The following is a 14,698-nucleotide window of genomic DNA, read 5'->3' as shown; positions in this document are numbered from 1 at the left end:
TCAACTTTAAAATGTAGACCCAAGTCTGGTCTATTGGTGTGTTCATCCACATTTTGATTGGTCCTATAGTTTTTGATCAGTCACTGTTCAATGACAGTGATCGTTTGGCGGGAAATTTTGAGATTATAATGGGTGTGTATTGCGCGGAATGTTCGTGCTAGAGTGCGTGCTAGAGTGGCACAGAGTCTAAAAACGATCTGAAAATCTTCTCTTTTTCTCGTCGCTACGGCCACAAATTACACTCTACACGCATAATTTTGGGCTCATTTTGTAGACAAACTTGTCCTCTTTCGTGTGATGTCCTCGAAAAAGCCGAGAGACTTACTGAATTTAAATAGTGAGACGTTTTGTGCAGCCAGCGCCCTCCTGTTCTCCCATTAAGTCCCATGTTAAAATTCAGAGCTGTTTTGTGAGCAAAGCAGAAATGCCTCCTGTCTTTAGATCGCCATAAAACGAAAAGTTGTTGTGTCAGGAATAAAACGAGGAGATGGCCGGACTCAGGAAGTTCTCGGGAGTCCGATGATCTATAGTACACTCTGATACGAGGTACGGTTCTCTCACCAGAGGATTTAGTTCAGGAGGTTCGCCGAACCCAAATCTCACTGCATACAATACAAACTCCTGTTCTCTGAGTCGCAGAGTCTTTTTAAGTCGACCATTTTGTCATTTTTCTAAAGAATATCTGGACATAAAACACACGTACATCTGGCCCAGACTTGTCCGCATCTCACAGTGTAATCGGTTTTTTGATAGCAGCTACGGTTTTGACACAATCGCAAGTTGTTCGGAAGAAACCGACAGCGAAAAAGCCGCTTTTCAAGGGAAGAGTTTAACAGGTGCAACTGTCATTTACACACACACCGGTCAATAACCCACGCACACACATCTGCAGGACAACCAGCCTGAGAGTGATTATCTTAACGAGCTCAGTCAAAACAAGGGCATTGTTTGAAAACAATCTCCGTCCAACAAACAGTTAAACTCAGCTTCAGAAAGCAGTTTCGCAAAAAGGTTGAGACAGTAGTCACACAAACACACACACAAAAAGGGCTAACCAACAGCTAAAAAGTGATTAAAAACAGCACGTCAAAACTGAACAGGAACAGGTAAACAGTGGGAGAGGTGCAGAGGTAATTATCAGCAGGTGGGGCAGAAGTTACACAGGCACACACGCACGCACACACACACACACACACACATTCAGACACACATATACCATACACATCTCCATGTAGGAGCAGATTGGGCTGCTTGTGTAGTTCAAGCAGACACACACACACAAACAGACGAAGACACACACATACGCAGTCACACACAATGACAGATACATAAACACACACACACAGACAAATGCATAATGAAAACCCCATCCCCCCGCCCCCTTGTTAACGCCGTTAGCTCTATTAGCTCTGTTAGCACAGTTAGCTCTGTTAGCGTTAGCGCCGTTAGCTCTATTCGCACCGTTAGCTGTTAGCTCCGTTAGTGTTAGCTCTGTTAGCTCCGTTAGCATTAGCTCCATTCATGTTTATTGATTCAGTTCATTAATTCATGTTAACAGAGACATGAAGCAGAGGAGAGAAGCAGACACAGACAGCTGAGGTGATCAACAGAGACAGACAAGGAGAAAGCCACAGAAACACAGCTGAGAGCAATTCATTAATCAGGGACTGACTACCTCTGATATCTGCCGTTTTCTCAATTTGCAGCCTTTTTCAATTGTCCGCTGCTTCGCCATAGTTTCTCCTAGAGACTTCATTCAAACTTTAAAACGTAGATAATTTTGTCGGCTCGAACGCACCCCGTGTCCCTTTCAAAATTTCCCAGGGGGAATTTTCTAGTTATATCTTTCCTCTGCTATTGGCTGTGCATTTCTAGTTGATCCTGAATCTTCATGGCTGCCTCCTTTCTGATCTTGGCTCTTAAAAAAAACTATTTTTAACCATAGCTGTCATATAAATGATTTTGGACAAAAGTTGGTGAAGAATTACCATACTGCTGCTTTAATGTTAAAAATTAATTCATTACATAAGTAAGGCTATTTTCACTTATTTTAACAGGACAATGACCCCACACACCCCCAGGCCATGTACGAGCTGTTTGTCCAAGAGGGAGAGTGATGGAGTGCTGCGTCAGATGACTTGGCCTCCACAATCACTTGACCTAAACCCAGATGAGAAGGTTTGGGATGGGTTGGACCGCAGAGTGAAGGCAAAACAGCCAACAAGCGCTCAGCACCTCTGGGAGCTCTTTCAAGACTGCTGGAAAACCATTTCAGGTGACTGCCTCATGAAGCTGATTAAATGCCAAGAGTGTGCAAAGCTGTCATCAAAGCAAAAGGTGGCGACTTCGAAGAATCTAAAATATTAAACATATTATGTTTTTTTTAACCCTTTCTGTTTACTTCATAATGCCATTTGTGTTCCTTCATAGTTTTGATGTCTTCAGTATAAGTCTACAATGTAGAAAGTAATAATAAACATTGAGTGAGAAGGTGTGTCCAAACTTTTGACTGGTAGTGTAGCTATATATTGCCAATACTCAAATAAAAGTACACAGTATTTAGACTATGTATGTATTAATTTCACTGCATTTGTTCAAATTACGGATTCTGACATGACAGTTCATTGCTGACATGTGATTGAATTTTTTCCCACAGGTGTTGCATGAATATGGCTTCTCACCTGTGTGTCTTCTCACGTGTTTATATGACTGGGACTTGTGTTCAATGCCACTAACTCAGGAATTAGGAACAGGACGACTTCAATGTCGCCTCCTTGTTCATTCTATACCTGCACTCAGCCAACGAAATTGGCGCTTGAACTTTTTTACTTCCGCTTTTGGACGTGCGGGATCTTTCTGCTTTCAGTTGATGGCTTTTTTAATTCTCACAACTTGTCTGTTTAATATCAGTCGCAATGATTTGCGACCTCTCTACCTCTCTTCATTCCACGAGGAAACTACGTAATCTTTTCTAAACTAGTAGTTTCAGCTAAGATCCATCTCTTCAGTTCTGTCGCAGATCATGATGTTTATAAAAAATACAAATAAGCAGTGGTGGGAGAAGTATTAAGAATATTTAAGTAGAAACACCACAGTGTGATTCACGGTGCATTTGAAATGTTCAGTAAAACTATGGACGTATTGTGAACAAAACCTATTTACAGTAAGACTCACTGAAATAATCACTATGCAGAATGGCCCCTGTCAATGCCACTTTTTATTTAATTTCTATAACATGCAACATTTATTGTGTAGCAGCTCGACCAGGTGCTGGTCGAGCTGCTACACTCCAGTGTGGCCTCTTCTCATGTGGACTACCACAGCACCATTAAGTCTCATAACCCTCCGATGTTTTCTGATTATTTTCTACCTGTGTGGATTCTTGTGTGCTGTTTCAGGGCTGACATCTTAGAGAATCTTTTATTGCAGGTCTTGCAAAGGTACGACTTCTCATCTGTGTGTGCTCTCATATGTATTTCTAATTCAGACTTTTCAGTAAATCTTTTCCTGCAGGTGTTGCATGAATATGGCTCAGCTGTGTGGATCTTTGCATGATTGTTCAAGGCTGATATCTGAATGAATCTTTTCCCACAGGTGGTACATGGATATGGCCTCTCACCTGTGTGGATTCTTCTGTGACAGATCAATGCTGCCAAGTGACTGAATCTTTTCCCACAGGTGTCACACAAATATGGCTTCTCACCTGTGTGGATTCTTGCATGAGTGTTCAATGCTGACAGCTGACTGAATCTTTTCCCACACGTGGTACACGAATATGGTTTCTCACCTGTATGGATTCTACTGTGACAGATCAATGTTGTCATGTGAGTGAATCTTTTTCCACAGGTGTTGCACAAATATGGTTTCTCACCTGTGTGCATTCTTGTATGAGCATTCAACGCTGACATATAATTGAATCTTTTCCCACAGGTGTTACACGAATATGGTTGCTCACTCGTATGGATTTTTATATGAGCATTCAATGCCGATGTCGAAGAGAATCTTTTCCCACAGGTGTTACACAAATATGGTTTCTCACCTATATGGATTTTTATATGAGCATTCAATGCCGATGTCGAAGAGAATCTTTTCCCACAGGTGTTACACACACGCGGCTTCTCACCTGTGTGACTTCTCAAATGTACATCAAATTGGGACTTATATTTAAAAGCTTTCCCACATGTGTCACACTTGAAACACTTTTCAACTCTCTGAGTATCACTGTCAATCTCTGACAAGTTAGGGTTGTGTATATTGTTACTGTCATGTTTCTGTTTCTGATTTCTTTTCTTTGCTTTTGGCTCTGCGTTTCTAGCTGATCCTGAATCTTCATGTCTGCCTCCTTTCTGATCTTGGCTCTCAGCTCCATGACAGGTGTGGGACATGAGCTGGTGGTCACTTTCCTCACAAGTAGGGGTCAACATGAAGGTATCAGTCTCCTGCTTCAGTACAAGCTGCTCTCCCTCCTGACTGCTGCAGACTTCCTCCTGTTCCTCTTTCATCTGTGGAGGTTCTGGGTCCTCTTGGTCTGGACTGGAGTTCCTGTCCGGGTTACAGAGCTGCTGCTCAGCCACAACCTCCTCCTCTTCCTCCTTACAGACATGTTGCTGTGGGAGCTCTGGAGGGACACAACAAAAGGAAGAGGACACTACTGTGATGGTGAAGGAAGAATACAGACATGCCAGCAAATTGGCACCACTATGTATTTAAAACACTATACCATAAACCGAACTCCTCATGTAGCTTAATTACGTTTTACACACCTATCCTGTGCAATTTAATTTCGGGTTTCCAAACGACATCCAGCAGTTTGCGCTGACGGTTGATCTCTTCCTCAAACTCCACGATCGTCTTTTTAAAAACTGTGAATATTTCTTCAGCAGCAGCAGTTAGCCGCTCGTTGACAAACTCTCTCAGATGCTGAACCGAAGACATTGTTGCTTAATCACTAATTCAATAATTAATAACAGGACGACTTCAATATCGTCTCCTCGTGCATTCAATACCTGCACTCAGCCTACGGAATTGGCGCTTGTATTTTTTTTTTTTTTTACTTCCGCTGGATGTCACACTGAAGAGTTCCGAAGAGGGACGTGCGGGAGCTTTTCGTTCCGCTTTCAGTTGATGGCTTTTTTAATACTGAACTCACAACTTGCCTGTTTAATATCAGTCGCTATGATTTACATCTACCTCTCTTCATTCCACGAGGAAACTACGTAATCTTTTCTAAACGAGTAGTTTCAGCTAAGATCCATCTTTTCAGTTCCTTCGCAGATCATGATGTTTATAAAAAATACAAATAAGCAGTGGTGGGAGAAGTATTAAGAATATTTAAGTAGAAACACCATAGTGTGATTCACAGTGCATTCGAAATGTTCAGTAAAACTACAGACATATTATGAACAAAATCTATTTACAGTAAGACTCACTGAAACAATCATTATGCAGAATGGCCCCTGTCAGTCACATTTTATTTAATTTTCATTGGAGGCCATAACAGGCAACATTTATTATGTAGCGGCTCGACCAGGTGGAGCTCATTTCACCCATCTTACAACCCTTTGGATAGTTCAACAAGGCATCTTTATACACTCATTATAGGTCTACGTCTCTTAAAATCTTAAAATGCAAAGTGAATTCTTTAACCACACCTGTCATATACATGAGTTGGGATAAAAGGTGAACAATTACCATACTGCTACTTACATGTTAACAATGATTTCATTACATAAGTGACGCAATTCCCAGTTTTCAGCCTTGTTTCCTGTCCATCAACCTGTATCTAGATCAGCCTGACAGTCTTTTGAACTGACTGCACACTGGAACTACTGACAAAAAACACAAGACTCTGGTCTTTTGAAAAATCAGCATTTATGATATTCAGCAAATGATCTTATCCAAACAACAATCGGTCATCCACATGACACCATCAGTTCGACAGCCACCACTGTGCACTCACTGTCAAACAAAGATTCCCAGGATAAAGGAGGACTGTGATCATTCTCAGAAATGCTCTTGCTCAAACATAGTGTAATGTATGAAAATACAAAGACAAACATATGGCCACACTGTGAATTTATGCGTCTTACTGAACTGAAACCTCTTCTGAATACTTTGTAAGTACATGGCTTCATAAGTCAACATTTGGCAGATCCAACAATCAAGATTACAGCATCACTTTATCAGCCACTAATTTCACTGTGAAACTAACATTTTTTCTCCATTTGGGAGAGTCTCATTGTTTCACAGAAAAACTGTTGCTAACAGAAATATGTCATACATTATGAGGGGAAACTTTACATGAAGATACTGACATCTCAGCCTTATGGAAAACATTTTACTGTCAATTACAGAGAAGTAGCTATTGCAAGACTGTATTTGGTGAACACGTCTCCACACGAGTTTCAGCTCTGGTGTCTCCTGTGTATATGAATATAAGTATGAGATTTGAGTCCAACTTTTCCAGTAACTGCTGCAATTATGAGGCTCCTCACTTCTCTGAGGTTTTCTGTGTTTTGACAACGAACCAGGAGAAATGAATTGTCTCACACACATAGTTTGCAAATACAAGGCTGCATGCCTGTATGTGACCTTATGTACTTTGCCAAATGACACACATCAAATAGTCTTTTCACAAAGGTCTTGCAAAGCCAAAGGTTCTCTCCAGTGGGGCCTCTTCTCATGTGGACTACCACAGCACCATTAAGTCTCATAACCCTCCGATGTTTTCTGATTATTTTTTAAGCAGTGTGGATTCTTGCGTGCTTTTTCAGGGCTGACATCTTAGAGAATCTTTTACTGCAGGTCTTACAAAGGTAGGGCTTCTCACCTGTATGGGTTCTTACATGAGTGTTCAATGTTGAAATCTGACTGAATCTTTTCCCACAGGTGGCACACAAATATGGCTTCTCACCTGTGTGGATTCTTATATGATTGCTCAATGCTGATATCTTACTGAATCTTTTCCCACAGGTGTTGCACGAATATGGCCTCTCACCTGTATGGATTCGTACATGAGCTTTCAATGCTGACATTTGCTTGAATCCTTTCCCGCAGGTGTTGCACAGATATGGTGTCTCACTTGTATGACTTTTTATATGAGCGTTCAATCCCGATGCCCAAGAGAATGTTTTCCCACAGGTTTTGCATGAATATGGCTTCTCACCTGTATGGATTTTTATATGAGCATTCAATGCTGATGTCCAAAGGAATCTTTTCCCACAGGTGTTGCACACATGCGGCTTCTCACCTGTGTGTCTTCTCAAATGCACATCTAATCGGGACTTATATTTAAAAGCTTTCCCACATGTGCCACACTTGAAATACTTTTCAACTCTCTGAGTATCACTGTCAATCTCTGACAAGTTAGGGTTGTGTATATTGTTACTGTCATGTTCACTTTTGTGATTTATTTTCTTTGTTTTTGGCTCTGCATTTCTAGCTGATCCTGAATCTTCATGGCTGCCTCCTTTCTGATCTTGGCTCTCAGCTCCATGACAGTTGTGGAACATGAGCTGGTGGTAACTTTCCTCACAACTAGGAGTCAACATGAAGGTATCAGTCTCCTGCTTCAGTACAAGCTGCTCTCCCTCCTGACTGCTGCAGACTTCCTCCTGTTCCTCTTTCATCTGTGGAGGCTCTGGGTCCTCTTGGTCTGGACTGGAGTTTATGTCCGGGTTACAGAGCTGCTGCTCAGCCACAACCTCCTCCTCTTCCTCCTTACAGACATGTTGCTGTGGGAGCTCTGGAGGGACACAACAAAAGGAAGAGGACAATACTGTGATGGTAAAGAAAGAATACAGACATGCCAGCAAATTGGCACCACTATGTATTTAAAACACTATACCATAAACCGAACTCCTCATGTAGCTTAATTACGTTTTACACACCTATCCTGTGCAATTTAATTTCGGGTGTCCAAACGACATCCAGCAGTTTGCGCTGACGGTTGATCTCTTCCTCGAACTCCACGATCGTCTTTTTAAAAACTGTGAATATTTCTTCAGCAGCAGCAGTTAGCCGCTCGTTGACAAACTCTCTCAGATGCAGAACCGAAGACATTGTTGCTCAATCACTAATTCAATAATTAATAACAGGACTACTTCAATGTCGCCTCCCGATTCATTCAATACCTGCACTCATCTGACGGCACTGGCGCTTGTATTTTTTACTTCCGCTGTACGTCACACTGTGGAGTTCCGACAGTGGACGTGCGGGAGCTTTTCTTTCCGCTTTCAGTTGATGGCTTTTTTAATTCTCACAACTTGCCTGTTTAATATCAGTCGCAAACATTTACATCTATCTCTCTTCATTCCACGAGAAAACTAGGTACTGTTTTCTAAACTAGTAGTTTCAGCGAAGATCCATCTCTTTAGTTCCTTCACAGATCATGATGTTCATAAAAAATACAAATAAGCAGTGGTGGTAAAGGTATTCAGAATATTTAAGTAGAAACACCACAGTATGATTCACAGTGCGACCAGGTGGAGCTCATTTCACCCATCTTACAACCCTTTGGATAGTTTAGCAAGGCATCTTTATACAATCATTATAGGTCTACGTCTCTTAAAATCTTAAAATGCAAAGTGAATTCTTTAACCACACCTGTCATATACATGAGTTGGGATAAAAGGTGAACAATTACCATACTGCTACTTACATGTCATCAATGATTTCATTACATAAGTGATGCAATTCCCAGTTTTCAGCCTTGTTTCCTGTCCATCAACCTGTATCTAGATCAGCCTGACAGTCTTTTGAACTGACTGCACACTGGAACTACTGACAAAAAACACAAGACTCTGATCTTCTGAAAAATCAGCATTTATGATATTCAGCAAATGTTCTTATCCAAACAACAATCGGTCATCCACATGACACCATCAGTTCGACAGCCACCACTGTGCACTCACTGTCAAACAAAGATTCCCAGGATAAAGGAGGACTGTGATCATTCTCAGAAATGCTCTTGCTCAAACATAGTGTAATGTATGAAAATACAAAGACAAACATATGGCCACACTGTGAATTTATGCGTCTTACTGAACTGAAACCTCTTCTGAATACTTTGCAGGTACGTGACTTCATAAGTCAACATTTGGCAGATCCAACAATCAAGATTACAGCATCACTTTATCAGCCACTAATTTCACTGTGAAACTAACATTTTTTCTCCATTTGGGAGAGTCTCATTGTTTCACAGAAAAACTGTTGCTAACAGAAATATGTCATACATTATGAGGGGAAACTTTACATGAAGATATTGACATCTCAGCTTTATGGAAAACATTTTACTGTCAATTACAGAGAAGTAGCTATTGCAAGACTGTATTTGGTGAACACGTCTCCACACGAGTTTCAGCTCTGGTGTCTCCTGTGTATATGAATATAAGTATGAGATTTGAGTCCAACTTTTCCAGTAACTGCTGCAATTATGAGGCTCCTCACGTCTCTGAGGTTTTCTGTGTTTTGACAACGAACCAGGAGAAATGAATTGTCTCACACACATAGTTTGCAAATACAAGGCTGCATGCCTGTATGTGACCTTATGTACTTTGCCAAATGACACACATCAAACAGTCTTTTCACACAGGTCTTGCAAAGCCAAAGGTTCTCTCCAGTGTGGCCTCTTCTCATGTGGACTACCACAGCACCATTAAGTCTCATAACCCTCCGATGTTTTCTGATTATTTTCTACCTGTGTGGATTCTTGTGTGCTGTTTCAGGGCTGACATCTTAGAGAATCTTTTACTGCAGGTCTTGCAAAGGTACGACTTTTCATCTGTGTGTGTTCTCATATGTATTTCTAATTCAGACTTTTCAGTAAATCTTTTCCTGCAGGTGTTGCATGAATATGGCTCAGCTGTGTGGATCTTTGCATGATTGTTCAAGGCTGATATCTGAATGAATCTTTTCCCACAGGTGGTACATGGATATGGCCTCTCACCTGTGTGGATTCTTCTGTGACAGATCAATGCTGCCAAGTGACTGAATCTTTTCCCACAGGTGTCACACAAATATGGCTTCTCACCTGTGTGGATTCTTGCATGAGTGTTCAATGCTGACAGCTGACTGAATCTTTTCCCACACGTGGTACACGAATATGGTTTCTCACCTGTATGGATTCTACTGTGACAGATCAATGTTGTCATGTGAGTGAATCTTTTTCCACAGGTGTTGCACAAATATGGTTTCTCACCTGTGTGCATTCTTGTATGAGCATTCAACGCTGACATATAATTGAATCTTTTCCCACAGGTGTTACACGAATATGGTTGCTCACTCGTATGGATTTTTATATGAGCATTCAATGCCGATGTCGAAGAGAATCTTTTCCCACAGGTGTTACACAAATATGGTTTCTCACCTATATGGATTTTTATATGAGCATTCAATGCCGATGTCGAAGAGAATCTTTTCCCACAGGTGTTACACACACGCGGCTTCTCACCTGTGTGACTTCTCAAATGTACATCAAATTGGGACTTATATTTAAAAGCTTTCCCACATGTGTCACACTTGAAACACTTTTCAACTCTCTGAGTATCACTGTCAATCTCTGACAAGTTAGGGTTGTGTATATTGTTACCACCATGTTCACTTTTGTGATTTCTTTTCTTTGCTTTTGGCTCTGCGTTTCTAGCTGATCCTGAATCTTCATGGCTGCCTCCTTTCTGATCTTGGCTCTCAGCTCCATGACAGGTGTGGGACATGAGCTGGTGGTCACTTTCCTCACAAGTAGGAGTCAACATGAAGGTATCGGTCTCCTGCTTCAGTACAAGCTGCTCTCCCTCCTGACTGCTGCAGACTTCCTCCTGTTCCTCTTTCATCTGTGGAGGTTCTGGGTCCTCTTGGTCTGGACTGGAGTTCCTGTCCGGGTTACAGAGCTGCTGCTCAGCCACAACCTCCTCCTCTTCCTCCTTACAGACATGTTGCTGTGGGAGCTCTGGAGGGACACAACAAAAGGAAGAGGACACTACTGTGATGGTGAAGGAAGAATACAGACATGCCAGCAAATTGGCACCACTATGTATTTAAAACACTATACCATAAACCGAACTCCTCATGTAGCTTAATTACGTTTTACACACCTATCCTGTGCAATTTAATTTCGGGTTTCCAAACGACATCCAGCAGTTTGCGCTGACGGTTGATCTCTTCCTCAAACTCCACGATCGTCTTTTTAAAAACTGTGAATATTTCTTCAGCAGCAGCAGTTAGCCGCTCGTTGACAAACTCTCTCAGATGCTGAACCGAAGACATTGTTGCTTAATCACTAATTCAATAATTAATAACAGGACGACTTCAATATCGTCTCCTCGTGCATTCAATACCTGCACTCAGCCTACGGAATTGGCGCTTGTATTTTTTTTTTTTTTTAACTTCCGCTGGATGTCACACTGAAGAGTTCCGAAGAGGGACGTGCGGGAGCTTTTCGTTCCGCTTTCAGTTGATGGCTTTTTTAATACTGAACTCACAACTTGCCTGTTTAATATCAGTCGCTATGATTTACATCTACCTCTCTTCATTCCACGAGGAAACTACGTAATCTTTTCTAAACGAGTAGTTTCAGCTAAGATCCATCTTTTCAGTTCCTTCGCAGATCATGATGTTTATAAAAAATACAAATAAGCAGTGGTGGGAGAAGTATTAAGAATATTTAAGTAGAAACACCATAGTGTGATTCACAGTGCATTCGAAATGTTCAGTAAAACTACAGACATATTATGAACAAAATCTATTTACAGTAAGACTCACTGAAACAATCATTATGCAGAATGGCCCCTGTCAGTCACATTTTATTTAATTTTCATTGGAGGCCATAACAGGCAACATTTATTATGTAGCGGCTCGACCAGGTGGAGCTCATTTCACCCATCTTACAACCCTTTGGATAGTTCAACAAGGCATCTTTATACACTCATTATAGGTCTACGTCTCTTAAAATCTTAAAATGCAAAGTGAATTCTTTAACCACACCTGTCATATACATGAGTTGGGATAAAAGGTGAACAATTACCATACTGCTACTTACATGTTAACAATGATTTCATTACATAAGTGACGCAATTCCCAGTTTTCAGCCTTGTTTCCTGTCCATCAACCTGTATCTAGATCAGCCTGACAGTCTTTTGAACTGACTGCACACTGGAACTACTGACAAAAAACACAAGACTCTGGTCTTCTGAAAAATCAGCATTTATGATATTCAGCAAATGATCTTATCCAAACAACAATCGGTCATCCACATGACACCATCAGTTCGACAGCCACCACTGTGCACTCACTGTCAAACAAAGATTCCCAGGATAAAGGAGGAGGACTGTGATCATTCTCAGAAATGCTCTTGCTCAAACATAGTGTAATGTATGAAAATACAAAGACAAACATATGGCCACACTGTGAATTTATGCGTCTTACTGAACTGAAACCTCTTCTGAATACTTTGTAAGTACATGGCTTCATAAGTCAACATTTGGCAGATCCAACAATCAAGATTACAGCATCACTTTATCAGCCACTAATTTCACTGTGAAACTAACATTTTTTCTCCATTTGGGAGAGTCTCATTGTTTCACAGAAAAACTGTTGCTAACAGAAATATGTCATACATTATGAGGGGAAACTTTACATGAAGATATTGACATCTCAGCCTTATGGAAAACATTTTACTGTCAATTACAGAGAAGTAGCTATTGCAAGACTGTATTTGGTGAACACGTCTCCACACGAGTTTCAGCTCTGGTGTCTCCTGTGTATATGAATATAAGTATGAGATTTGAGTCCAACTTTTCCAGTAACTGCTGCAATTATGAGGCTCCTCACTTCTCTGAGGTTTTCTGTGTTTTGACAACGAACCAGGAGAAATGAATTGTCTCACACACATAGTTTGCAAATACAAGGCTGCATGCCTGTATGTGACCTTATGTACTTTGCCAAATGACACACATCAAATAGTCTTTTCACAAAGGTCTTGCAAAGCCAAAGGTTCTCTCCAGTGGGGCCTCTTCTCATGTGGACTACCACAGCACCATTAAGTCTCATAACCCTCCGATGTTTTCTGATTATTTTTTAAGCAGTGTGGATTCTTGCGTGCTTTTTCAGGGCTGACATCTTAGAGAATCTTTTACTGCAGGTCTTACAAAGGTAGGGCTTCTCACCTGTATGGGTTCTTACATGAGTGTTCAATGTTGAAATCTGACTGAATCTTTTCCCACAGGTGGCACACAAATATGGCTTCTCACCTGTGTGGATTCTTATATGATTGCTCAATGCTGATATCTTACTGAATCTTTTCCCACAGGTGTTGCACGAATATGGCCTCTCACCTGTATGGATTCTTACATGAGCTTTCAATGCTGACATTTGCTTGAATCCTTTCCCGCAGGTGTTGCACAGATATGGTGTCTCACTTGTATGACTTTTTATATGAGCGTTCAATCCCGATGCCCAAGAGAATGTTTTCCCACAGGTTTTGCATGAATATGGCTTCTCACCTGTATGGATTTTTATATGAGCATTCAATGCTGATGTCCAAAGGAATCTTTTCCCACAGGTGTTGCACACATGCGGCTTCTCACCTGTGTGTCTTCTCAAATGCACATCTAATCGGGACTTATATTTAAAAGCTTTCCCACATGTGCCACACTTGAAATACTTTTCAACTCTCTGAGTATCACTGTCAATCTCTGACAAGTTAGGGTTGTGTATATTGTTACTGTCATGTTCACTTTTGTGATTTATTTTCTTTGTTTTTGGCTCTGCATTTCTAGCTGATCCTGAATCTTCATGGCTGCCTCCTTTCTGATCTTGGCTCTCAGCTCCATGACAGGTGTGGGACATGAGCTGGTGGTCACTTTCCTCACAACTAGGAGTCAACATGAAGGTATCGGTCTCCTGCTTCAGTACAAGCTGCTCTCCCTCCTGACTGCTGCAGACTTCCTCCTGTTCCTCTTTCATCTGTGGAGGCTCTGGGTCCTCTTGGTCTGGACTGGAGTTTCTGTCCGGGTTACAGAGCTGCTGCTCAGCCACAACCTCCTCCTCTTCCTCCTTACAGACATGTTGCTGTGGGAGCTCTGGAGGGACACAACAAAAGGAAGAGGACAATACTGTGATGGTAAAGAAAGAATACAGACATGCCAGCAAATTGGCACCACTATGTATTTAAAACACTATACCATAAACCGAACTCCTCATGTAGCTTAATTACGTTTTACACACCTATCCTGTGCAATTTAATTTCGGGTGTCCAAACGACATCCAGCAGTTTGCGCTGACGGTTGATCTCTTCCTCGAACTCCACGATCGTCTTTTTAAAAACTGTGAATATTTCTTCAGCAGCAGCAGTTAGCCGCTCGTTGACAAACTCTCTCAGATGCAGAACCGAAGACATTGTTGCTCAATCACTAATTCAATAATTAATAACAGGACTACTTCAATGTCGCCTCCCGATTCATTCAATACCTGCACTCATCTGACGGCACTGGCGCTTGTATTTTTTACTTCCGCTGTACGTCACACTGTGGAGTTCCGACAGTGGACGTGCGGGAGCTTTTCGTTCCGCTTTCAGTTGATGGCTTTTTTAATTCTCACAACTTGCCTGTTTAATATCAGTCGCAAACATTTACATCTATCTCTCTTCATTCCACGAGAAAACTAGGTACTGTTTTCTAAACTAGTAGTTTCAGCGAAGATCCAT

General features: G+C 41.3%; 4 protein-coding genes across 4 annotated transcripts; all 4 read right to left on the bottom strand.

The window, feature by feature from the left end:
* Nucleotides 1-2,096: 2,096 nt before the first annotated feature.
* Nucleotides 2,097-5,020, bottom strand: LOC121604747 (zinc finger protein 664-like). The gene is made up of 2 exons (XM_041934344.1): nucleotides 4,764-5,020; nucleotides 2,097-4,618 (listed from the first exon to the last, which is right to left on the bottom strand). Exons 1-2 carry the CDS (start codon nucleotides 4,933-4,935, stop codon nucleotides 3,360-3,362), a joined length of 1,431 nt encoding a protein of 476 aa, XP_041790278.1. The 5' UTR covers nucleotides 4,936-5,020; the 3' UTR covers nucleotides 2,097-3,359.
* Nucleotides 5,021-5,852: 832 nt separating this feature from the next.
* On the bottom strand, nucleotides 5,853-8,141 carry LOC121604757 (zinc finger protein 664-like). Its single transcript, XM_041934358.1, has 2 exons — nucleotides 7,890-8,141; nucleotides 5,853-7,744 (listed from the first exon to the last, which is right to left on the bottom strand). Exons 1-2 carry the CDS (start codon nucleotides 8,059-8,061, stop codon nucleotides 6,741-6,743), a joined length of 1,176 nt encoding a protein of 391 aa, XP_041790292.1. The 5' UTR covers nucleotides 8,062-8,141; the 3' UTR covers nucleotides 5,853-6,740.
* A 700-nt stretch (nucleotides 8,142-8,841) lies between these two features.
* Nucleotides 8,842-11,347, bottom strand: LOC121604746 (zinc finger protein 664-like). The gene is made up of 2 exons (XM_041934343.1): nucleotides 11,091-11,347; nucleotides 8,842-10,945 (listed from the first exon to the last, which is right to left on the bottom strand). The coding sequence occupies exons 1-2, from the start codon at nucleotides 11,260-11,262 to the stop codon at nucleotides 9,687-9,689; spliced, it is 1,431 nt and encodes a 476-aa protein (XP_041790277.1). The 5' UTR covers nucleotides 11,263-11,347; the 3' UTR covers nucleotides 8,842-9,686.
* Nucleotides 11,348-11,877: 530 nt separating this feature from the next.
* LOC121604756 (zinc finger protein OZF-like) lies at nucleotides 11,878-14,472 on the bottom strand. The gene is made up of 2 exons (XM_041934357.1): nucleotides 14,221-14,472; nucleotides 11,878-14,075 (listed from the first exon to the last, which is right to left on the bottom strand). The coding sequence occupies exons 1-2, from the start codon at nucleotides 14,390-14,392 to the stop codon at nucleotides 13,072-13,074; spliced, it is 1,176 nt and encodes a 391-aa protein (XP_041790291.1). The 5' UTR covers nucleotides 14,393-14,472; the 3' UTR covers nucleotides 11,878-13,071.
* Nucleotides 14,473-14,698: the final 226 nt, after the last annotated feature.

This window comes from Chelmon rostratus, chromosome 3 (genome assembly GCF_017976325.1).
Source record: "Chelmon rostratus isolate fCheRos1 chromosome 3, fCheRos1.pri, whole genome shotgun sequence".
Taxonomy (NCBI): Eukaryota; Metazoa; Chordata; class Actinopteri; order Chaetodontiformes; family Chaetodontidae; genus Chelmon; species Chelmon rostratus.
Note: the sequence above shows the minus strand (reverse complement) of the source record. Positions and strands in the feature narration are given on the sequence as shown.